The sequence below is a fragment of the Raphanus sativus genome, chromosome 9 (genome assembly GCF_000801105.2).
Source record: "Raphanus sativus cultivar WK10039 chromosome 9, ASM80110v3, whole genome shotgun sequence".
NCBI lineage: Eukaryota > Viridiplantae > Streptophyta > Magnoliopsida > Brassicales > Brassicaceae > Raphanus > Raphanus sativus.
Genome location: NC_079519.1, coordinates 36,391,227 through 36,410,980, shown reverse-complemented (window position 1 = coordinate 36,410,980; position 19,754 = coordinate 36,391,227). Strand labels below are relative to the sequence as shown.

At 39.5% G+C, this 19,754-nt stretch overlaps 9 protein-coding genes across 13 annotated transcripts in view; 6 read left to right on the top strand and 3 right to left on the bottom strand.

The window, feature by feature from the left end:
* The window catches only part of LOC108827478 (uncharacterized), a 31,855-nt gene extending 21,516 nt beyond the window's left edge, over positions 1 to 10,339 (top strand). Inside the window, exons 2-4 of one of the 2 annotated variants that reach the window (XM_056994318.1) lie at positions 9,592 to 9,724; positions 9,912 to 10,017; positions 10,117 to 10,339. In XM_056994318.1, the coding sequence (XP_056850298.1) occupies positions 9,615 to 9,724; positions 9,912 to 10,017; positions 10,117 to 10,131 (231 nt within the window). In that variant the 5' untranslated portion in view covers positions 9,592 to 9,614 and the 3' untranslated portion in view covers positions 10,132 to 10,339. Of the gene's footprint in view, positions 1 to 9,529; positions 9,725 to 9,911; positions 10,018 to 10,116 lie in introns of those variants that run through there. The other variant, XM_018600882.2, reaches the window with a different exon arrangement.
* On the top strand, positions 37 to 779 carry LOC108827482 (40S ribosomal protein S28-2). The gene is made up of 2 exons (XM_018600889.2): positions 37 to 136; positions 418 to 779. The coding sequence occupies exon 2, from the start codon at positions 419 to 421 to the stop codon at positions 611 to 613; it is 195 nt and encodes a 64-aa protein (XP_018456391.1). The 5' UTR covers positions 37 to 136; position 418; the 3' UTR covers positions 614 to 779.
* Positions 882 to 2,695, top strand: LOC108827481 (uncharacterized). Of its 4 annotated transcripts, none has more exons than XM_056994316.1 (6): positions 882 to 1,022; positions 1,801 to 1,913; positions 2,003 to 2,113; positions 2,233 to 2,286; positions 2,386 to 2,449; positions 2,543 to 2,695. In XM_056994316.1, the coding sequence occupies exons 2-6, from the start codon at positions 1,833 to 1,835 to the stop codon at positions 2,587 to 2,589; spliced, it is 357 nt and encodes a 118-aa protein (XP_056850296.1). In that variant the 5' UTR covers positions 882 to 1,022; positions 1,801 to 1,832; the 3' UTR covers positions 2,590 to 2,695. The 4 variants fall into 4 exon arrangements, with proteins under 4 accessions (XP_056850296.1, XP_056850295.1, XP_018456388.1 ...); XM_056994315.1 differs by having other exon boundaries at positions 886 to 1,022; positions 1,806 to 1,913; XM_018600886.2 differs by having other exon boundaries at positions 886 to 1,022; positions 1,806 to 1,913; positions 2,538 to 2,695.
* On the bottom strand, positions 2,805 to 4,254 carry LOC108827479 (uncharacterized). Its single transcript, XM_018600883.2, has one exon. The coding sequence runs from the start codon at positions 4,164 to 4,166 to the stop codon at positions 2,922 to 2,924; it is 1,245 nt and encodes a 414-aa protein (XP_018456385.1). The 5' UTR covers positions 4,167 to 4,254; the 3' UTR covers positions 2,805 to 2,921.
* LOC108827483 (photosystem I reaction center subunit N, chloroplastic-like) lies at positions 4,728 to 6,404 on the top strand. Its single transcript, XM_018600890.2, has 4 exons — positions 4,728 to 5,003; positions 5,786 to 5,896; positions 5,982 to 6,107; positions 6,203 to 6,404. The coding sequence occupies exons 1-4, from the start codon at positions 4,821 to 4,823 to the stop codon at positions 6,290 to 6,292; spliced, it is 510 nt and encodes a 169-aa protein (XP_018456392.1). The 5' UTR covers positions 4,728 to 4,820; the 3' UTR covers positions 6,293 to 6,404.
* Positions 6,401 to 8,304, bottom strand: LOC108827480 (SAL1 phosphatase). Its single transcript, XM_018600885.2, has 7 exons — positions 8,114 to 8,304; positions 7,891 to 7,966; positions 7,718 to 7,791; positions 7,421 to 7,632; positions 7,018 to 7,345; positions 6,783 to 6,936; positions 6,401 to 6,705 (listed from the first exon to the last, which is right to left on the bottom strand). Exons 1-7 carry the CDS (start codon positions 8,177 to 8,179, stop codon positions 6,533 to 6,535), a joined length of 1,083 nt encoding a protein of 360 aa, XP_018456387.1. The 5' UTR covers positions 8,180 to 8,304; the 3' UTR covers positions 6,401 to 6,532.
* A 140-nt stretch (positions 10,340 to 10,479) lies between the features above and the next one.
* Positions 10,480 to 12,414, bottom strand: LOC108827477 (increased DNA methylation 1-like). Its single transcript, XM_018600881.2, has one exon. It carries the CDS (start codon positions 12,405 to 12,407, stop codon positions 10,701 to 10,703), a length of 1,707 nt encoding a protein of 568 aa, XP_018456383.1. The 5' UTR covers positions 12,408 to 12,414; the 3' UTR covers positions 10,480 to 10,700.
* Positions 12,415 to 13,002: 588 nt separating this feature from the next.
* LOC108823521 (histidinol dehydrogenase, chloroplastic-like) lies at positions 13,003 to 15,729 on the top strand. Its single transcript, XM_018596747.2, has 13 exons — positions 13,003 to 13,158; positions 13,270 to 13,382; positions 13,468 to 13,520; positions 13,597 to 13,669; positions 13,750 to 13,851; positions 13,936 to 14,037; positions 14,129 to 14,200; positions 14,312 to 14,374; positions 14,455 to 14,496; positions 14,590 to 14,649; positions 14,760 to 14,870; positions 14,973 to 15,143; positions 15,222 to 15,729. Exons 1-13 carry the CDS (start codon positions 13,077 to 13,079, stop codon positions 15,597 to 15,599), a joined length of 1,422 nt encoding a protein of 473 aa, XP_018452249.1. The 5' UTR covers positions 13,003 to 13,076; the 3' UTR covers positions 15,600 to 15,729.
* Positions 15,730 to 16,166: 437 nt separating this feature from the next.
* LOC108823598 (serine/threonine-protein phosphatase 7) lies at positions 16,167 to 18,296 on the top strand. Its single transcript, XM_018596837.2, has 6 exons — positions 16,167 to 16,336; positions 16,589 to 16,986; positions 17,061 to 17,552; positions 17,617 to 17,763; positions 17,850 to 17,957; positions 18,043 to 18,296. Exons 2-6 carry the CDS (start codon positions 16,591 to 16,593, stop codon positions 18,142 to 18,144), a joined length of 1,245 nt encoding a protein of 414 aa, XP_018452339.1. The 5' UTR covers positions 16,167 to 16,336; positions 16,589 to 16,590; the 3' UTR covers positions 18,145 to 18,296.
* Positions 18,297 to 19,754: the final 1,458 nt, after the last annotated feature.

Below are 19,754 nucleotides of genomic sequence, written 5' to 3'. Positions count from 1 at the left end.
AGTTCTTCGAATAAGATCGGAGTTCAGGCCCATTTATCTTTTTATATAATTCATCACTCAGCTTAGGTTTCTTTGCAAGACTCGATTTCACGAGTAAGCTTCTTGAGCACCCACCCGCCGCATCAATATTCAACAGGTTTGTTCATTGTCGTGTTCCCTCTAACGTGGTTGTTGTACTAAACTACGCTGCTGCTTAGTGATCTATCGCACTAGTAGAAAGAAGATTTTTGTTGACTTGGTGAAATCATAATGGAGCAAGAATCTATAGTTAAATGATTAGTTGTTTTATATGGTTAATTCAGTGTTCAGTTTGTTACAACATATTTTGCTTAGTTCATTTTCTTTTGATTTTTATCTTCTGGTCGATATGAGGATCTTTATATTGCCACGTTTGTTTTTTTTTGTGTGATTTGGCAGAATGGATTCTCAGATCAAGCATGCTGTGGTAGTGAAAGTGATGGGGAGGACTGGTTCGCGTGGTCAGGTGACTCAGGTGAGAGTGAAGTTCACGGATTCAGACCGTTTTATCATGAGGAATGTGAAAGGACCGGTGAGGGAAGGAGACATCCTCACTCTCCTCGAGTCCGAGAGAGAAGCCAGAAGACTCCGTTGATTCTTACATTTTGATGGTCATTTAGTTTCTTTTTTTTTTGTCGAAGTATCTGCTCTGTTTTAATTATTACGACAATGTCTGGAGTCTAGAAATGAAATCTTGAACACAGAACATATGTGCTACTTTCATTATTTTAATTTCTAACGCGTATGTTCGATGGTCATAACGAATATGTTACAAGTTTACAACGATGGTAATAATTGTTCGATGTTACAGTTCATAGTGATCGTAGTTACAAATTTAACCTCCTCTCCGCGTTTCTTCTTCCTTTTCTAACTCTTAATCCCAATCATCTCTCTGTCTTTTATCTGTCTCCCACACGATCAATCATCCTTTATAAATTATATCCCTTAAGATCTCTTTTTAATAAAGAGAGAGACAGATATAACAAACTTTCCTCTTCCTCCTGGTTAGTCGATTCTCGATCTAGCTTTACAAATACTTCCATAGGTTTCGATTCTTTATGTCATTTTACAATAGTTATCGCTTGTGTTTAGCTCCGTGTTTTGAAATTTTGTTTATAATTCGCCATTTGTTTTTTTTTCTTTTTTTTTTTGTGATCTGATCTCGTATTGGCTTTGTGTTTTTAGCTGAAAAATCTTTGTTCATACAATCGTTATCTATTTTGGCATTGTGGTGGAGATGAGATTTTAAGTCATATGGTTTGGTTTTTGATTTAGATTAGGCGTAGAGTTTATTTATTTTAACTCCAAAGCTTCTGCCTACTTTCATAACGTTTTGATCCCTGTAGAATTTGTTTCTTTCCAAGAGCTCAATCAGCTGAGTCAAAGTATGCTCGCTCATGATCCTGAAACAAAATCACACACCTCAGAAAGAAAGAAAAAAAACACCTAAATCTCCTATAGTATCTACTTTCATAACTTTTATCATAAACATATAGTAGTTGAGATAAAATCTTGGAGGCTTTGCCTATTTTATGAGGTATTAAGCAGGTTGTTCATTGCTAATATCCTCATTCCTGTTCTTGAGCATTAGTTATATTACTTGCACTTTTCAGAACAGATCCTTTGGTCACAGGATCTTGGAGGTAGTTTCAAATAGGAAGCGTATCTCTATTGTTTGATGAAAACATCTTCACTTTGCTCTTCAACTTCATGAATTGGTTCATGAATTGTGTGTGTATTTTTAAGTTTTGAATAATCTTTGTGTATTATTTATTACACTAGTGCAGGTTTTGGTGGCGTTTGAGACATTGACAATGTCTAGCGTAGAGGATTTGAAAGAGCAAGGAAACGTCACTAACGAGGCAGAAAAGTCGATGCCATCATCACATCAGGAGGTTTCATTCTAATTCTCACACACTATAGAGATAATGGAATCAATTGCCCATGTTCTCAAACTGTTTTCTTTGATCTCGCATTGTGGTAGGAGGCTGCTGTAAAGAAGAAATATGGAGGCCTTATGCCAAAGAAACCACCGCTCATCTCCAAGGATCATGAGCGAGCATACTTTGACTCAGCTGATTGGGCTCTTGGAAAGGTAAAACTGTTAAAACCTTTGATTCCACGAGTGTTGTTTATCAAATATAAGCTCTCTATGATGTTCCCACTCCTCATTGGTGTTATGATTTTTTTTCTTTTTTTTTGTTTGGTAAACAGCAAGGTGTCGCCAAGCCAAAGGGACCTCTTGAAGCTCTTCGTCCCAAGTTACAGGTAAATGAGCTAATAACCACGTTCCAGCAAGCAATCCAGCTTGTATCTTTCTTTCTGCAGTTTGTTTACAATCTTAAGATCTTCGTCTCACTTTTGCAGCCAACTCAGCAGCAGACGCGTTACAGGAAGTCTCCATGTGCTCCATCCGATGGCGGTGTTGAAGGTAAAAGTTTTACATCTTCTCATCTCCATATTCAAAGCAATTCTAAGGACTTACTGATCAATCTCTTTGCTCTGATATATAATTACAGACTAGATGGAGGAACTCAGGCCGAGGGAGTTTTGCCGGGCAACGAGGCGTAGAGACAATGAGAGAGAAATGGAAACTCTTGTGTTATAATAACTTTGTTAAAATCGGATCTTCTCCGTCAATTTGAAACAACATATATGGTTCTCATTACATCTTAAACTTTGATCGCATAAGCCTCTCCAAGTTCCAGACATTATCATAGTCTAAACAGAGCTGAATTAGCATTAGGAACATTACCAGCATTTTTCCCTAACCAAACGCAAAGATGTAATGAAAACCACTCAAGCAAATGATATCATACAACAAGGATTCTACATTTGTCTCATCATATTCAACAACACATAAACCTTCACAAAAACCCAAAAGAAAGAGCACTCAATTTAACTCACTTTGATGACAGAAAAATCTCTGGTTTCTTCGACTTACTTGGAGTGTTAACACTCGACGACGACCCATCAACAACACTCTCCGCAGCCGCAGTCTTCGCAGCTCTCCGCGCGCTTGCATCAAGGTTAACTAAACTCCTTGTCGCTAGAATCGCCTGCGGGTTCAAATCATGAGAAGCTCTCGCGTACAACGACCTCACCGCATTGGAAGCTGCGTCTTTAACATCTTCACTATTCAACGGACTAAGCAAGCAGTGACCAAGAATCCGTAGAATTGGCTGTAGCAGCTCCCACGGAAGTGGAATCCTCACACCTCCTCCTCCAACTCCGTTATCGCTAACAAGCTGTTCCTCCTCCTCGTCCTCGATCTCGATCTCACTGCTTCCATTGAAAGAAGACGAATCTCCAATTCCATTAGTCAACGCCAACACTTTATCTCCATCCCCATCGATCTTCCCCTTGCAATCACAGTCTTGACCAGCCCAAGCAGCGGCGAAGCCACACAGCTCGAGCTTAGACCAAGCCGGCATCTGAGAGATCTCCTTGAAGTAGCACTGCATCCCCACGCCGACTATCCCGGCTCGTTTCGTCGACTTCACAGCGACCTGAGGCTCCAGCTGCGGAGACAAGACTCCAACGGAGGAGGCGGCCACGTGGTGGCTCGGGTCGCGCGATCCTCCGTTCCGCGGCGTGTGGTAGAGCGACGGCTGGGAGAGATCGGGGACGTGAACTAGCACCGCTTTCCCGGCGCGGGATTTCACCTCGGCGGCGTAGATCGCGAGGAGCACGGCCTCGAATCCCGAGAGGGAAGGGAGGGAGGAGGAGTGGATTCGAGATAGGTAGGTCCCGGCGAGTAAAGGGAGGAACGAGAGGACGACGAGGCGGAGGGGTTGATCGGAGGAGAGGTATGTCTCGTAGAGCCACTGACAGAGCGGGTCGGATCCGGATCCGGAAGACGGATCGCGGAGACGAGCTGAGATCGAGGAGTAAGCGGGGCGAGAGGAGAGTAGCGATAGCGCTGGGCGATCGGAGTCCGCTAGCGAGGAGATCGGAGTTTCTTCGCCGTCGGAGGAGGAGAGGAGAGACGAGAGGGAGAGGATGCGCGAGCGCTGCTTGGAGACTGATTCCCACCACGAGTGCATCGGATCTCGGTCGGAGGCAGTTGCGGTGGGCGTGAAACGGTGAGGGGTGGTTGAAGATGACGGAGAAGGTGAGCCGCCGTTAGCTTTGACGGTGAAGTCCATGAGTTGTGACGACAGAGGGAAGTTTTCGCTGGATTGTAGCGACACCGAAAATGAAGGGGGAGGATTTAAATAATTTTATTTTCCTAAGACGATGAGGACTGGTAGTTACAATTTTTTTCTTTTGGGTAATTCCCAAAGTTTATGGAAGTTATGACTATAGGGCCATGTTACGTGGGCTTCCATCTTACGGCCCAATCACGATAATATGATTAATTGTCATTAACGAGCATGTAACTCAGATGGATTCTTTTAAGCACAATAAATCAGAAGACGATAGGACTACTCATAGGAGATAATCTTTTTTTTTGACAACAATGAAACTAAACTATAGTGAGATAATCAAACAGTTAAAACAATTCTCTAGTGAAAAAAAAACTGATGATGTGTTATTATTTGTATAAAATTTTGTGTAATTATCTTTTGTTAAATTAGTTAGAAACTGAGCAAGATTTTGTATTTTTTTTTTTGCCAATAAGACTGAAGGGAAATCTCACCTTATCCACATTACAGCCACAATCCCTTATTACATGCACGTCCACGTCATCATCTATAATACTAAAATCTAAATCTCTTCCTTTCTCACTACCCAACCAATCACAAGACCTTACTAGTTACTACTCTTGAATTTTCTGAACAAAGCAAAAGAGAAACAAAATGGCGGCCATGAACTCGAGTGTTCTCACATGCAGCTACGCAATTTCTGGTGGTAGCTCGGCAGAGCTGAAACAGAGAGTGGGTTTAGTGAATTCATCAGTTGGGTTTGGTCAAAAGAAACAAACGCTTCCTGTGATCAAAGCTCAACAACGAGATGGTGGTGATGATGTTAATGGAAGAAGTGTTGAACTACTTTTTTAGCAATGTATTCATATGCTAAAAATAGAGTTAGTGTGAATGAGAAATGGAGGTATAATGTGTGTGATTTGAAAAACTTGTATAGAGTTACAAATATACACATTAGATATTTGGATTTGAGTTTTTGATTTGTTAGTTGGACTTCATGTTCATTAACTTAATCTTATAAACCAAATATATGTTGATCTTTTATATTGATAAAATATAAAAAATAAATCAATTTTAAAATATATTATTTTGTTTGAATTGGTCAAACAATAATAATTTTACTCTTTAATTTCTTGGTCAAAATGTGAAATGAATTGACATATTAATTGACAAGAAATAAAGTCTCCATTAGTGCACCTTGGAGGTTTCATTTTTATGTTGAAAATGAAATTTGCGCTTCTCATTATTTTTCTATATAAATGGCTTGTTAGCATGATAGAAAGAACACACATCTAATACCAAAAGAAAAACCACATTCTCCTATATTGAATAGTCATGTTAGTATTTTTATTTCTTGAGTCTGAGAGTGCAACACAAAACTAGGGTCGATAGATTCTGTTTTTCGGTGATGGTAAACAGAAACAATGCTGCAGTTGTATCCTGGGAATCTGAGCGCTATGCAACCGTCACACTACGGGGCATTTAAAGATTTAAGGAAAGAGATTAACCATCTCGACTCTGCAATTTTTTCTTCATTCATTTGTTTCGGTATTGTATTTTTTGTTTTTTGTTTTTATTATTTTTATAAATATCAGTTGTCCCTATCGTAGTGAAATAAGGTTCCTACGAGAAGATCAGCCATGGTAATCTTAGCTGCTACACTCTTCTCCTCTGCTTCTGCTAATGCTGGCGTCATCGATGAGTACCTCGAGAAGAGCAAAGCCAACAAAGTAAAGTCTTGAAAAACGTTCTTAATCTTTGTTGGCATTTCTAAAGAAAGCTTGCGTGCCAAGTAATTGTTATTTTTAATTACAGGAACTGAATGATAAGAAGAGGTTGGCAACAAGTGGAGCAAACTTTGCGAGAGCGTTTACTGTCCAGTTCGGGAGCTGCAAGTTCCCTGAGAATTTCACTGGTTGCCAAGATCTTGCCAAGCAAAAGGTTATTTCCTATAAACTCAACCTTTTATTCATTGTGAGATCGTTAGATGAAGAGATTTATCATGTTCTTGTTATTTGTTTTTAATGTATTTGCAGAAAGTACCATTCATCTCAGAAGATTTGGCATTGGAATGCGAAGGCAAAGACAAGTACAAGTGTGGTTCCAATGTTTTCTGGAAATGGTGAAACATGTTTTGTTTTGTCTTTTGTTTAATTCATTCTTGTATAAACTCAACAATGTATCTCTCTCTTACAGTCTTTATTCATCAAAGTTCACATATCCATTTGAATCTATAAAGTTAACCTCTATTGAGAGAAATATTATTGCACATAAATAGAAGACACTCTCAGTGTGTAACGAAACATTATTCCTTGTGGTGGAGGTGAAAGGACACAAAGAGTTACAAAAGAAAACAAAGGAAAGAATCAGAGAGATGAAGCTTCTTTCTCTTGCTCAGCAATGGAGTCACGAACTGCTTTCAAGAGCAGAGGCATTAGCTTCTCATTAGCAACTATAATCCCTGTGTCCAAATCAAGATACTTCCCTTTCGAGAAATCCAATGCCTTTCCACCTGCATCCGTCACTATCCCACCAGCCTCTGCGTCCCATAAACATATTGCATTCACATTATCAAAATCACGTTCACATATTTGGTATAATTGTAATGTTTGTTACCTGTAACAACTATAGCACCAGCTACATGGTCCCAAATCTTCTCGCGGTATCCTTTGTGAGGAAACCTTAAGTATATAGCTCCATCTCCTCTAGATAAAGCTCCATACTTCGCTTGGCTATCGATCCGCACTGGTGGCGCTTTCACACCAAGTTTCTGTATTGTAGCAATGAGAGAACATTGATCAAATGCACTATTCTAAAAATCGGTTGAGACAATAGGGAAGCAACAACTTACATTGGCAATGGAGCTGGATAGATCATGAAGAGAGTGAGCTCCTTCAAATGATTCAAAGAAGGATGCATCTTCAGGATTCTCAACGCTAGAGACATGTACTTTGACTGGATCAGTTTTCGAATCCAAAGGCTGCATGTATGTCCCTGAACCGATTGTAGCATAGAAGAGACATCCTTTTTCCTCTGAAGAAGAAGATGAAGAAGAGTCCTTGTTGTTGTCTCCTGCTATGGAAGCCAATGGCAAGTTTGGACAAGCAAGCACACCTAACACTACTTTCCCTTCCTCTAGCAACCCTAGTGCTACTGCGTACTGATCTCCCCTCAAAAATCTACAATCCACCAAACAAAGTTCAGTGTTCAGGAAACACAAGAATACTCTCAAAGATAGTTTTGAAGCTTTTTACCCTTTAGTGCCATCAATGGGGTCCAAGACCCAGTGTCGACCGTTAGGACCACCTTCGGATGTGCCGCAGTCAATGGCTCTGAGAAGATCTTCTGTTGACAAAGCAGAGTCAATGGGTTTGAGTGGATCCTCATTAGCTAAAGTGTCGTTGACGAGTTTAGTGATGCGCTCAAGAATATCCTGAGAACCATCCTTGCGTAGATCAGCTGAGTCCTATATACATAGTTTTAAAAGACAATTTGAGTACACATAAAAATAAGTTACGTGAGAGAGACATCCACATAAAGTGTTTATTCACCTCTTCAGCTACCAATGAAAAGGGTTCAGAACTGAGTTCTCTTTGTAAGAGTAAACTAACAACTGCTTGTGAACCTGAGAAACTCAAGAAACAAGGACAGTTTAAATAACTTGTCCAAAATCATTGGCTATGTAATTACATTCTCAATCTAAGGGTAAGATTCAAACTTTTACCATAATCAGCAACGGTGACTGGACTTTTATCAGATTTTGATTGAACATCAGACTGCAACAAAGCCTTTTGAACTTTCTGAATCAACCCAACAAACCATAAAAAAAAAAAGAAGATTATCATCCAATACAACAAATCTAAAACGAAACTCGGAATATTACAAAATGGGTTTTGTAAAAGAATGAATCTTTAGAGATTCTGAGACAGGAGGAGAAGCACCAAAACCTGACAGAGGCGAGCTGCTAGTGAAGCGGCTTTCTTAGCGGCATCAAGCTCTTTCTCGTAAGCCATCGGTGAAACTATGATCTGAGAGTAACAGATAAAGGAGACGGCTTTCTTCCGGATACAGACACGATACGGTTCGATGAATCTCTTGATCTCGAAATTGATACAAATGTCTGAAAGATGAACCTTCGTTGTCCGAAAGCAATTTATAAACATGATAATTGCAAAAGACAATTATTATAACTTTCTATATTTACCGTATGACCCACTTACTTGTTTATTCTCTTGATTTAAACCCTATATTTTATTTTTATTGATAAAACCAAGAATTGCCTGCTTGTAAGTTAGTACCAAAACTCAAAACAAACAAAAATGAAGGGTCAAAAATAAAAGAGAATTTGAAGTTCATAGATTGGTAGTTGAGTTTGGGGAGAATTGTGATATCGCGCACGTGGATGTGGTGTCTGAAACATAGTGAAATTATAGGTAGTGAAGATTAAAAAAAAAAGGCGTCTTGGATTAATGAAGCCCAAAGATTATGGTCTCTACGATTTATTCAAAATCCAGTCAACTAAGAGTTTAAAGATGTAATTGACTTGGAGATACATCTTTAGTCTCTGAGATATCTCCAAGTCAATTACCAACTGAAACTCAGCAGGGCCAGCTCAAAGGCAAACACCAAAACAATTTTTTAACACCCACACAATTGATTAAGGCACATTTTATTAACTTTTTCATATTACTTTTTGTTAATATTGATGTGTAAATGAATTTATATTTTTTTGATAATTATATATTTGTAAGAATTTTATCATTGGCTATGGAACTGTTAAATACTATATATATTTTAATTTGAAATTTTGTATTAACAAAAGCTTTTACTAAAATTATAATTAAATATAATCAAATATTTATGATTATTGACTAACATTACTATACAAATAAATTCATGAAGTTACCAATCATTAATAGAGGTTAATAGTTTATAAGATTTAATATATTTTATTATTATGTTAAGCCAACATAAAGATAAGTATTATTAAAAAAATCGTAATGAATCTAAAAATGTTGGATTGGCACAGGCTATTATGTTATTATTGTTTTTATTGTATTTTAAAGACTTTTCTTTGAAATATGAGATATATATATATATATATGCTTTTACATATAACTCTCATCACCAAAAAAAATATTGCATGTTTCTAAATAAGAATCAGCTAAAATTAGTAGAAAGAAAATAAAAATTCACACTTATATTTATTCAGTGAATAAAATTTAAAACATTTGAGATAAATAAAATCTAAAATGAAAACAAAACCATAAGCAGAAGCCCATTATGGCAGAAGAAAACGCGGTGAAAGAAAGCCCATTTATAGCGAGAAGAAGACGCGTCTTCTTTGTTTAGTTCTCCGATCAGCGTGCGTGCTTGCGTTGTCATCTTGGTAAAAGAGCAGAGAAGACAAAGCGAAGAGAGTCAGTCAATCAATCAATCTGATCGGCGATGGGTTGTTTCAGTTGCATCAACGGAACGCAAAAGAAGCAGCGTAAGGAAGAAGATAGACAAGCCTCCGCCGAAGCTCGCGCCAGAGCCGCCGAAGCTGCCATGCGACGGTTCTCTCTCTTCTTCGTTTTAATTTTTCCCGATTCCGAATCGTATGTATTGATAGTTTACTTGAGAACCTTCAATTCATTTGAGAATTTCATGTTTGGGTCATTAAGACAGAGCTTGTTGTTGATTAAAAAAAAAGACAGAGCTTGTTGTGTCTGAAAATTTGTTTTGTGTGTGTGAAACGGGCAGAGAAGAAGATTTTAAGAAGTCTGCACATGGAAGGGCTGCACAAGCTCAGTTGCAGCAAATGGCTAAACAATCTGCTAATACTAACAAAGGAGAGCCTGTTCTTAAGGTCTTGTTTCCTCCTCAATTATCTGTGTATTATCATCAAATTTATAATATTTTTTGCTTATTTAGCTTAATTTTTTTTTTTTTTTGCTATGCATTGCAGTGGCAAATGACATAGTGATGGGACCGGCCTAATCTCTACTTCAATCATCTGATTTATTTTCTGAATTCGCTAAAAAGAACAGAAAACAGAGCAACAAGTTTGTATATGTATAGTAGTAATAAAAAGTTAAGATCAACTCTCCGAGCTTTACAATAAAGTGTGTATTCTTCATTTAAATATTCTGTGGATTGTTCAAGCTTTTAGTTCATCATCTTGAGCCTTAGATTAATTTATGCATTTGTGGGAATGCCTGAGACTTTTTTTGAGTTCATGAATGACTAATCGTGTCTTCATACGTCTAGGAGAAGGCTCCATTGTTTGGACTTGTGTCTGCATATAACTGACCATAGACAGAGAGAAACAAAAACAAAAAATCATTTCAAGCATTTCAGATTTAAATTTGTTACCCTCTGATTGAGCCAATAATACTCTTTAGAAAATGCTTCTTATATTGCTAAGACACAAGTCTAGTTAAAGACAAAAGATATACACAAAAGTTATATATGCTTTGTTATCCCACGTCAAAAGAGTAGATTCAATCTTTACATGACCAAAAATTGTATTATCAGGTTCTGACACAACTCCTATTCCGTTAGGCTCGACTCTCCTGACACTTCCCTTCCCCTCAGAAACTTATGGCACATCACAGTACCAACGAAATCAAGCATCCCATGTTTCACAAACTCCAACCTCTCCCAACTCTCCATCACCTTGAACCCAAACCCATGAGACCAAGTACTCACAACGTCTTTAGCAGCAGGCAAGACTAATCTACGAACTCCCATTCCATACATCTGCTTCTCCAACTCGTCCATAAGCACTCTACACATCCCACTCCTCCTGTAACTAGACAACGTCGCCACCAAAGGGACCTCAGCTACATCTTTGTCAACTCTCACTGTTGCCACAGTCACAGGCTCGTTGTTCCTCTCGATCAGAACCGTGTAAAACCCACGACCCACCCCGTCTGCGTCTTTCCTGTATATCAGCTCCTCGACAAGGTCTCTCCCAGAGAAAGGATCCGTCGAAGGCTCAAACCCTTGGTGAAGTATCTCAACAGCAGAGTCTAGCTTGGACATCTGTTCATCACCGTAGTGTTCATCGTCGTTAGGAGCTCTAGTCAAACTCCAAACCAAACCCTCTTCCCCTACCGTAATCCTACGTCCTAACAGACTCTGAAGCGCGGAGAAGACTCTGCTGCACTGCTTACTACAGAACCATCCTCTAACGGAAACAAGACAGGACTCTTGTTTCAAACACTTCAGATGGAACCTTCTTTGGCACTGCTCACAACTCATCAGCTTGCTGTTTCCTGACGTCACCATCGATCCACAGATGTCGCAGCAGCAACAGGGACAGAACCAGAGCTCTTCCTCGGGGAGATTCGCTAATCCAACGCAGGTGTGATGAAACGCTGATGGACAACCGTCGCATAGAAGCAAGTCTCCACCAAAATGACAAACACAGCACACGTCACAGTTCTTCTCCGGACCACAGTCTTTCCTCCAGAACTTTACAGACTCTTTCTCGCACTTTTTGTTCTTCTTCTCCATCACTTGTAAGACCTTCCTCAACGACTTCTCAAACCTTGGCCTTATCTCACCCTTGCCTTCGCTATTAAACGCAGCCGTTTCACACTCATTCACTCTCTTCCTCTTCTTGGACACACCAACGTTGAGAATGACTTTGTTCACATCAGACTTCTCTTTGTTAAGAGCTACTCCATTAAACGCAGTCGTTTGACAATCACTCACTAGCTTCCTCTTCTTCAACACAAGGGCTTTAGTCCCATTAAACGCAGCCGTTTCACCATTAGTTACTCTCTTCCTCTTCTTCGACACATCAACATTGATAAGCGCTTTGCTCATACTAAACGCCGTCGTTTCACAACCGTTCCTCTTTCTCTTCTTTGATACATTGTTGTTATCAGGAAGGGTTTCGATGAAAGCTACAAGGAGATTTCGGGGAGAGTGAGATTGAGGAACGATAAGCTGACGTGTCGAGGCGTGGAGACAGCTGGAGCAAGCCGTAGCCAAAGACTGAAACCACTTCCCCTCGGGAGACTTATAACGGAGCTCTCGCTTCTTATTCTTTCTAGGAAAGTAAGCGAAACGCCAGCCGAGAGACGAGAGATGCTTCTTCGCCTCCGTCGCCATATCCGACCGTCGTGTTCTTCCGTTCGCCGCCGTCGTCTTTCCGTTTTGTACGGCGGAGAGCCATTGTTGGAGCGATTCTGGGTTCGATTCCGCTTCTACGGCGACGTAATCGCATGAATCGTCCGTCATCATCATCTTCGAGAATTTTTTTTTGGAATGGTGATCGTGAGGAAGGAGAGAGTCTTAAGCTTTAAAACTATTTTTTTTTTAGGTTTTCTCTGATGACTACTAATCCCGCATAAGGTTTTTGGAGGGTTTATTTACTTGTTTTCCTTTTTTCTCACTTCGATTAAGATAATTACCGTTTTTTTTACTTGTTTAGACCTTAATTAAATGGAAATCTCTACTGAGTTTTTTGGAAAAGTGTTTATTATTTTCTCTCGTTGAAACCAAAATAGTTTTTGATTGTTTATTGATGATAATGCAGACGAAGGGTAGAGAGTTGGAAAAACAATTTTTTTTTTCAAAAAAGATTGGATTAGTGTTATAAATTCTTTTTTACTAAATACATGACTCAAATTGCATGTGGAATACCGATAACCATAGATCAAATCATTAGTATGCCATTAAAATGTAGAAACATAAGATTAAGAGAATGCTTAGCCTGCATATCATGAATCGCTATGATCCACTATTGTCAATACGTCGTTATACACCATCAAACAATAAAACTCATGATGGGCTTTTCTATTATTAGGCCCAATAACAGTTGTATCCCATTTAAAAACCCATTCAGCCATCTCCGTTCATTTGCGCCGGCGACACCCACGACTCTGTGTGTGTTTGAGAGCAATCAGGTGAAAAATGTCACTCGATCTCTCTCGTCTCTCACTCCTTTACTCGCCTCGTCTCTCCTTCTCCACTCACACAGCTGCTTCGAGGAAAGGTGCGAGCTTTAATTCGATTATGAGATTCTTCAAGCTTTTAACTTCTCCTTTTTTTTTAAATACTTAAAACCAAATGCAAAAAAAAAAGTTTCGTTTTTTCATTTAAACAGGAGACGTTGTTAGGAGCGCGATGAAGTCGTATAGATTATCAGAGCTTAGTTTCTCTCAAGTTGAAAACTTGAAGTCACGTCCTCGCATTGACTTCTCTTCCATTTTCACCACTGTAAGCTTAGCTTACTCTCTTCTTGCTTGCTTGAGATTCTGCCACTACTTCTCTTATCCTTATCACATGAGCTCGCTCTCTTCAGGTTAACCCAATCATCGACGCCGTTCGTAGCAAAGGAGATGTTGCTGTCAAAGAGTAAGTGACTGATAGTCTTTTGATTTCATTCCTTCTTTTCCATTGAAACCCAATTTTTAACTTGCTTCTTGTTCAGATATACTGAAAGATTTGACAAAGTCCAGCTCAGTAAAGTGGTGGAAGATGTGTCCGAGCTTCCTATTCCTGAGGTATTTTGTCTCCCATACATAGCTTTGAATTATCTTTCATTTTGTAGTAAATGAGTGTCCTTTCTGTCTTTTGTATTCAGCTTGACCCCACAGTCAAAGAAGCGTTTGATGTTGCGTATGACAACGTTTATGCATTTCACTTAGCTCAAAAGTCAACTGAGAAGAGCGTTGAGAATATGAAAGTGAGTCCATTCAGTCACCTGTTAGCTCCTTTAGTATTTTCAAGGTAATTTTCAGTTTTTCACTTGTTTCGTTTTTTTTTCAAGGGTGTCAGATGTAAAAGGGTGTCGAGATCTATTGGGTCTGTAGGTCTTTATGTCCCTGGTGGAACAGCTGTTTTGCCATCTACTGCTTTGATGCTTGCTATTGTAAGCTGTCTCTTGTTTAGTACTTATGGGTTTTTTCCTCATTCTCATTGCAAGTCTGTATTGATCTGGTCTTTTTTACTTCCTCTCTCAGCCTGCTCAGATTGCTGGATGTAAAACAGTTGTCCTCGCTACTCCACCATCTAAGGAAGGAAGCATATGTAAGGTAGCAAGCACTCTAGCTGTTTTGTTTTTTGGGATATTCAACAGTACTCACGTTTTGCTATCTATTTTAGCTGCTGAGCTGATGGGTTTGTTATTGGTGTTGTTGTTGCAGGAGGTGCTGTATTGTGCCAAGAGGGCTGGTGTAACTCACATACTTAAAGCTGGTGGAGCGCAGGTGTGTTTGTGTGTGTTAGCCTTTTCATATATTTGTTTTTAATTGTAAGATTTTTAAAATTTTCCATTTTGCCTTTGCAGGCTATAGCTGCCATGGCCTGGGGGACTGATTCCTGTCCTAAGGTATAACCAGCGTTAATAATATGCCTTAGTAGCTTATGTTGGACATCTTTTCCAGCCAAACCACACATTAATTTGCGTTGGTTATTATGACAGGTTGAGAAGATTTTTGGTCCTGGGAATCAGTATGTAACAGCTGCTAAGATGATTCTTCAAGTACAGATACCGTTTCCTCTACTTTTTGGTTTGGTTCTAAGTTATTTATGAGTTCCTACTATATCTAATTTCACCTCTCATTTTTTTTGTTTCTGTATCTCTTACTTCAGAACAGCGAGGCAATGGTTTCGATTGATATGCCTGCTGGCCCTTCAGAAGTTCTAGTCATCGCTGATGAACATGCTAATCCAGTTTACATTGCAGCAGACTTGCTTTCTCAGGTTATTCCCTCTCTTAGGATGCACATTCTCCGTTTTCACACATCAGGGTGAGTTTGTGTCTGCTGCTAACATTTCTTTTTTTTTTGTTGGTGTCTCTTACAGGCTGAGCATGGTCCAGATAGTCAAGTTGTTCTTGTCGTTGTAGGCGACGGTGTAGACCTTAAAGCCATCGAAGAAGAAATCGCCAAACAGTGCAAAAGCCTTCCTAGAGGAGAGTTTGCTTCAAAAGCACTACGTCACAGTTTCACTGTATTTGCTCGAGATATGATTGAGGTACCACCACCACCACCCTCTCTCTCTACCCTCACACTTTGCTTTTACTATCTCAAACCAACTTTACTAATCCTCCAGGCAATAACTTTCTCAAATCTGTATGCACCTGAGCACTTGATCATCAACGTCAAAGACGCTGAGAAATGGGAGGGACTGATCGAGAACGCAGGTTCCGTTTTCGTAGGGCCGTGGACGCCAGAGAGTGTTGGCGATTACGCTAGCGGCACAAACCACGTTCTTCCAACGTATGGTTACGCGAGAATGTACAGCGGCGTCTCTCTCGACTCTTTCTTGAAGTTCATGACTGTGCAGTCCTTGACAGAGGAAGGTCTGAGAAACCTTGGTCCTTATGTGGCGACTATGGCTGAGATCGAAGGTCTAGACGCACACAAGAGAGCCGTCACGCTTAGACTCAAGGATATTGAAGCTAAACAGCCTTCTCAGACCTCCAAGTGAATGAACGCCAGTTTCAGGCAAAACTTGGTTTCTTTAGATTGTTTGATGATATAAATAAAGAGATGTAACAACGCTCTTTTGTCATAACCTGGATTGGTTTCTTTACAAATGACACAGACACTTAAGTTTATACAGTAAGTAAGCTTCACTTTTGCAGGAAATCCAACTCCAAGCAAGAACCGGATCCAGTAGTTAAATCGAACCGATCTAAACCGTTTGAAATTGACTAATCGGATCGAAATTTTTTCAGAAGGAAGAATTATTATTACAGACCAAACTGAAATTGGGACGTAACCGGAATAAATTAGCTCACTCGTCTCAATTTTTGGTTCGTCTTGATATCAAAACCAGAATAAACCAAGTTGACCATTTTCCGCAAAATCAAAAACGGTAGAACCGTAGAAGCTTTCTTTTTTTTTTCCTCGAATACAAAACGCGTGATGGGGCGATAGCGTGTGGTCGCAAAACGCTGTCGCAGCGTGCCGAAAAGGTCGGTTAACTAACAAACCGGTCGGTTTAGCCTCACGAGTCTGATTTAAAATTCGGCTGGTTCAAGCTTCAAAGGCTTAAAGTAAGTAAACTCAAAATGGGAAATGAATCCAAAAGCTAGCCTAGACGGATCCTAAATCTCGGCGACGGGAGCTGTCTGAAGAGATTCGAAAGCTAAAGTATATCTACCTAGTTCCAAGATCGGAGCTTTGCAAAATTCAGAATCGTCTCCAATTCTTATCAACCCGGTGAGTTTCGTTCACTTTTTGCTTATTTAAGATTTCGAATTTAGGTAAAAATTCAATTACTTGGCATGATTAGATTCTGAGCTGTTACTGTTCTGACTTCTGATGAATCAATGATGTGACGATATGTATATAAAGATTCGATTTTGATGTTCTTATAGATTGGTTTCTTCCTAAAGGCTTTACCTTTTTTGATCTCTCAAAGACTTTGCTTACGTTATGACCAAAGTCTCTTTTGGTTTTGGTTGTTTACAGTTATGGACACTGTTCCACCATCGCCCATCACATGGCCAAACGAAGGGACTCTCACCGACGAGTGGGTCCACAGCCTCATGTCCTCTTTCGAGTGGTCTTCGTGGAACCTCCCTCCTTCTCAGCTACCTTCGGTGATGCCCGTCAGCGTCTTTGACTCACTCATCCTCACCGCTTCCAAAATCCTCCACAAAGAACGTAACATCGTCCACGTCGATGATCTCGACTCTGATTCCAAAGTTGTTGTCGTTGGTGACGTTCACGGTCAGCTCCATGACCTTCTCTTCTTGTTGAAAGACGCTGGCTTTCCCTCTCGGAACCAGTTTTATGTCTTCAACGGTGACTATGTTGATCGTGGTGCTTGGGGTCTCGAGACTTTCCTCGTCCTCTTGTCCTGGAAGGTAACAACAAACAACTCTTACCTAACTATACACACACACTGGTTTGAAACTCTTATCTTTTTTGGATGTTTTAGGTTCTAATGCCTGATAGAGTCTTCCTTCTCCGTGGCAACCATGAATCAAAATACTGTACATCCATGTACGGTTTCGAGAAAGAAGTGCTCACAAAATACGGAGACAAGGGAAAGCATGTGTACCGCAAATGCTTAGGCTGCTTCGAAGCTCTTCCTCTGGCTTCCCTGATCTCAGGACGTGTTTACACAGCACACGGAGGGCTTTTCCGCAGCCCGGTGTTGCCTAAGAGAACGAGGGGCAAAAAGAACCGCAGGGTGCGTCTTCTTGAGCCTGAGACGAGCTCTTTGAAACTCGGTACTTTGGAAGATTTGATGCAAGCGAGAAGATCGGTTCTTGATCCTCCTTGGGAGGGTTCTAACTTGATCCCCGGAGATGTTCTGTGGTCGGATCCTTCCATGAGTCCTGGACTTTCGCCGAATGAACAGAGAGGCATTGGTCTTCTTTGGGGTCCTGATTGTACAGAGGAGTTTTTGAAGAAGTATGAACTAAAGGTAACACCAAAAAAGTTAAATCTATTTGCTTACTGATTAGGATTAACTGTTTTTATTGTTGCAGTTAATCATAAGATCACATGAAGGTCCAGATGCTAGAGAGAAGAGAGATGGCCTTGGTGGAATGGACATAGGATATACAATAGATCACAATGTTGAATCTGGAAAGCTTATCACTATCTTCAGTGCTCCAGACTATCCACAGTTCCAGGTATTACTCTAATGTAATCTGACTGTCACACAATCCAGATCAGAATCTTTATATTTGTTGTTGTTGTTGTTGTTGTTGTGATACAGGCAACGAAAGATAGGTATAGAAACAAAGGAGCTTATATTATACTGCAGGCTCCTGACTTCTCTGATCCTCAGTTTAGAAGTTTTGAAGCAGTTACTCCACGACCAAAGGTTAGTTTACTTCACCATTCTTGTAATGAACAGCTTGTTTTGTTTTGTTGTTTGTTCTCATATTCGTTTCTTTTAAAACGTGCAGGCGAATCCGTTTTATGACTTTGAAAACGTGATTGATTCTGATGATGAGATGGATAAGTCTGCATTGGACACCAACGAGGAACAACAAGCAAATCACGGATGATGTTTCTTGAAAATTAGCTGAAAGAAGGAGAATCTTGTAATGAAGTTCTTACAGTTTTTTTTTAAATGATTGATTGATCATATCACTTTACAAAGAAAAAATGGAACCAAGTGTAAATCAGTTCTGATTAAAGTTGAGACCGTTTTGTGAAATTAATATTCTATTATGGATTTCAGTATTTCGGGGCACAGAAGTTTTTTTGCCTTTGGATGTTTTTGTGGTAGTTGGAGAATCCGTAGAATCAGTGCATAGAGTGATAGTGTTTATTGATCTGAGATGTCAACTAATGATTGCAGAGCTGATATAGTGGTTGGGATGCTTCATTGAACACAGCCATTGATGGGACTGCACTGGAGAGTAAACGTGATATTGGTGCAGACCATTACTCCAGTTTGTGTTAGTGAGGTTAAGCTAAAGATCTTGGTCTATAGAAATCAAACTATCATTAAGGTTGTATATGATTTCTTAGAGCTGCTCAGTGCACTTTGAAGCATTATGTTGCAATTGCAGTTTAGCCTTTCTTTATATTTTTCTCTGGACTACTAAACTGATAATGATAATTTCTTTTGTCTAAAGAGAAACCGGCATGATCGTCAAGCAGGTTCATTCTCAATTGGCACAAACTCAACATACAAATCTACTACTCCTTAAGCATCTGCTGGGTGATATTCTCTCTACAGCTCATAAGGCATCTAAAGTGGCAAAGCTTAATAATAAAACTATCCTGTCGGCAAATGTTTCCATCACTCAGTACAAAAATTCACATGATCTTGCAAAACCTGAAATGTCAAAAATCTTATCTCGACCCTTTTATGCTATATATTGAAGCATTTAAAAGCTTGAATTGACTTAGCCAAATCAGAAGTCCTGGTAGAAAGTGATTGAACCTACAAAAGACTCACACCAACCCATGTGGGTGTTGGTTTTTACTCTGTACTTTGTTCATCGACAAACTTCGACATGTACTCACCTCTGTCAAGCCTATATTATTATAAGGTCTTATCTTGTCTCTCTAATGAAAAAACCTTTTATACTGTCTTAAAGTTACATGCCTTGAATTGTGTAGGTATTTTCCAGTGATTTTTCACATATAGTTGTGACTTTTCCATGAACCTTTGCGATGTTTATTCAAAAGATAATTTAACAAAAATATGTGTGATTTTGTGTGACGAGGTGATGGGTAGGAGATGTCGCAATTAGAGACTATACTGATCTAGAAGTTTGTCACGTTGACTTCAATGCCAAAATAGGACAATACCTATGAATAATTGATGCATTAGGCAGTACAATAATGCCTTCATTCATTTCATTTCCTAACTTCCTTTACCTAATTTCCTAGCTAGAGATGTGACAACTTGTCATCAGTTGACAAGCATATAATGTTGGCTTTTAGTTTCCATTTTAAACCTTTTTCTAGCAAAAAAATAATAGCAGAGGAATACAGTGTATTTTCTGTTTTATATAATAAAAGAAAACAGTAAATGAAAGGACAAAGAAGGTAGGTAGTTAATGTGCAGAGGTAAAATGAAAGGGTCAATTAAAGTAATAAATTTTACCGGTTGAGGTCCGTATTTGGAATACTATGTGAGGAGGGACCGCTCTGCAATTAA

What these genes read in the sequence shown, in the direction of transcription:
- LOC108827482 (XM_018600889.2), top strand. Translation starts at nt 419, where the DNA reads ATGGATTCTCAGATCAAGCATGCTGTGGTAGTGAAAGTGATGGGGAGG.
- LOC108827481 (XM_056994316.1), top strand. Translation starts at nt 1,833, where the DNA reads ATGTCTAGCGTAGAGGATTTGAAAGAGCAAGGAAACGTCACTAACGAG. An exon ending in TGCCATCATCACATCAGGAG is followed by an intron (nt 1,914 to 2,002) that starts GTTTCATTCTAA and finishes GCATTGTGGTAG; the next exon opens with GAGGCTGCTGTAAAGAAGAA. An exon ending in CTGATTGGGCTCTTGGAAAG is followed by an intron (nt 2,114 to 2,232) that starts GTAAAACTGTTA and finishes TTTGGTAAACAG; the next exon opens with CAAGGTGTCGCCAAGCCAAA.
- LOC108827479 (XM_018600883.2), bottom strand. Translation starts at nt 4,166, where the DNA reads ATGGACTTCACCGTCAAAGCTAACGGCGGCTCACCTTCTCCGTCATCT.
- LOC108827483 (XM_018600890.2), top strand. Translation starts at nt 4,821, where the DNA reads ATGGCGGCCATGAACTCGAGTGTTCTCACATGCAGCTACGCAATTTCT. An exon ending in ATGATGTTAATGGAAGAAGT is followed by an intron (nt 5,004 to 5,785) that starts GTTGAACTACTT and finishes TAGTGAAATAAG; the next exon opens with GTTCCTACGAGAAGATCAGC. An exon ending in AGAAGAGCAAAGCCAACAAA is followed by an intron (nt 5,897 to 5,981) that starts GTAAAGTCTTGA and finishes TTTTAATTACAG; the next exon opens with GAACTGAATGATAAGAAGAG.
- LOC108827480 (XM_018600885.2), bottom strand. Translation starts at nt 8,179, where the DNA reads ATGGCTTACGAGAAAGAGCTTGATGCCGCTAAGAAAGCCGCTTCACTA. An exon ending in TAGCAGCTCGCCTCTGTCAG is followed by an intron (nt 7,967 to 8,113) that starts GTTTTGGTGCTT and finishes GGGTTGATTCAG; the next exon opens with AAAGTTCAAAAGGCTTTGTT. An exon ending in TGGTGCTATAGTTGTTACAG is followed by an intron (nt 6,706 to 6,782) that starts GTAACAAACATT and finishes TATGGGACGCAG; the next exon opens with AGGCTGGTGGGATAGTGACG.
- LOC108827477 (XM_018600881.2), bottom strand. Translation starts at nt 12,407, where the DNA reads ATGATGATGACGGACGATTCATGCGATTACGTCGCCGTAGAAGCGGAA.
- LOC108823521 (XM_018596747.2), top strand. Translation starts at nt 13,077, where the DNA reads ATGTCACTCGATCTCTCTCGTCTCTCACTCCTTTACTCGCCTCGTCTC. An exon ending in GGAGATGTTGCTGTCAAAGA is followed by an intron (nt 13,521 to 13,596) that starts GTAAGTGACTGA and finishes CTTCTTGTTCAG; the next exon opens with ATATACTGAAAGATTTGACA. An exon ending in GGACTGATTCCTGTCCTAAG is followed by an intron (nt 14,497 to 14,589) that starts GTATAACCAGCG and finishes TTATTATGACAG; the next exon opens with GTTGAGAAGATTTTTGGTCC.
- LOC108823598 (XM_018596837.2), top strand. Translation starts at nt 16,591, where the DNA reads ATGGACACTGTTCCACCATCGCCCATCACATGGCCAAACGAAGGGACT. An exon ending in TCGTCCTCTTGTCCTGGAAG is followed by an intron (nt 16,987 to 17,060) that starts GTAACAACAAAC and finishes TGGATGTTTTAG; the next exon opens with GTTCTAATGCCTGATAGAGT. An exon ending in CAGACTATCCACAGTTCCAG is followed by an intron (nt 17,764 to 17,849) that starts GTATTACTCTAA and finishes GTTGTGATACAG; the next exon opens with GCAACGAAAGATAGGTATAG.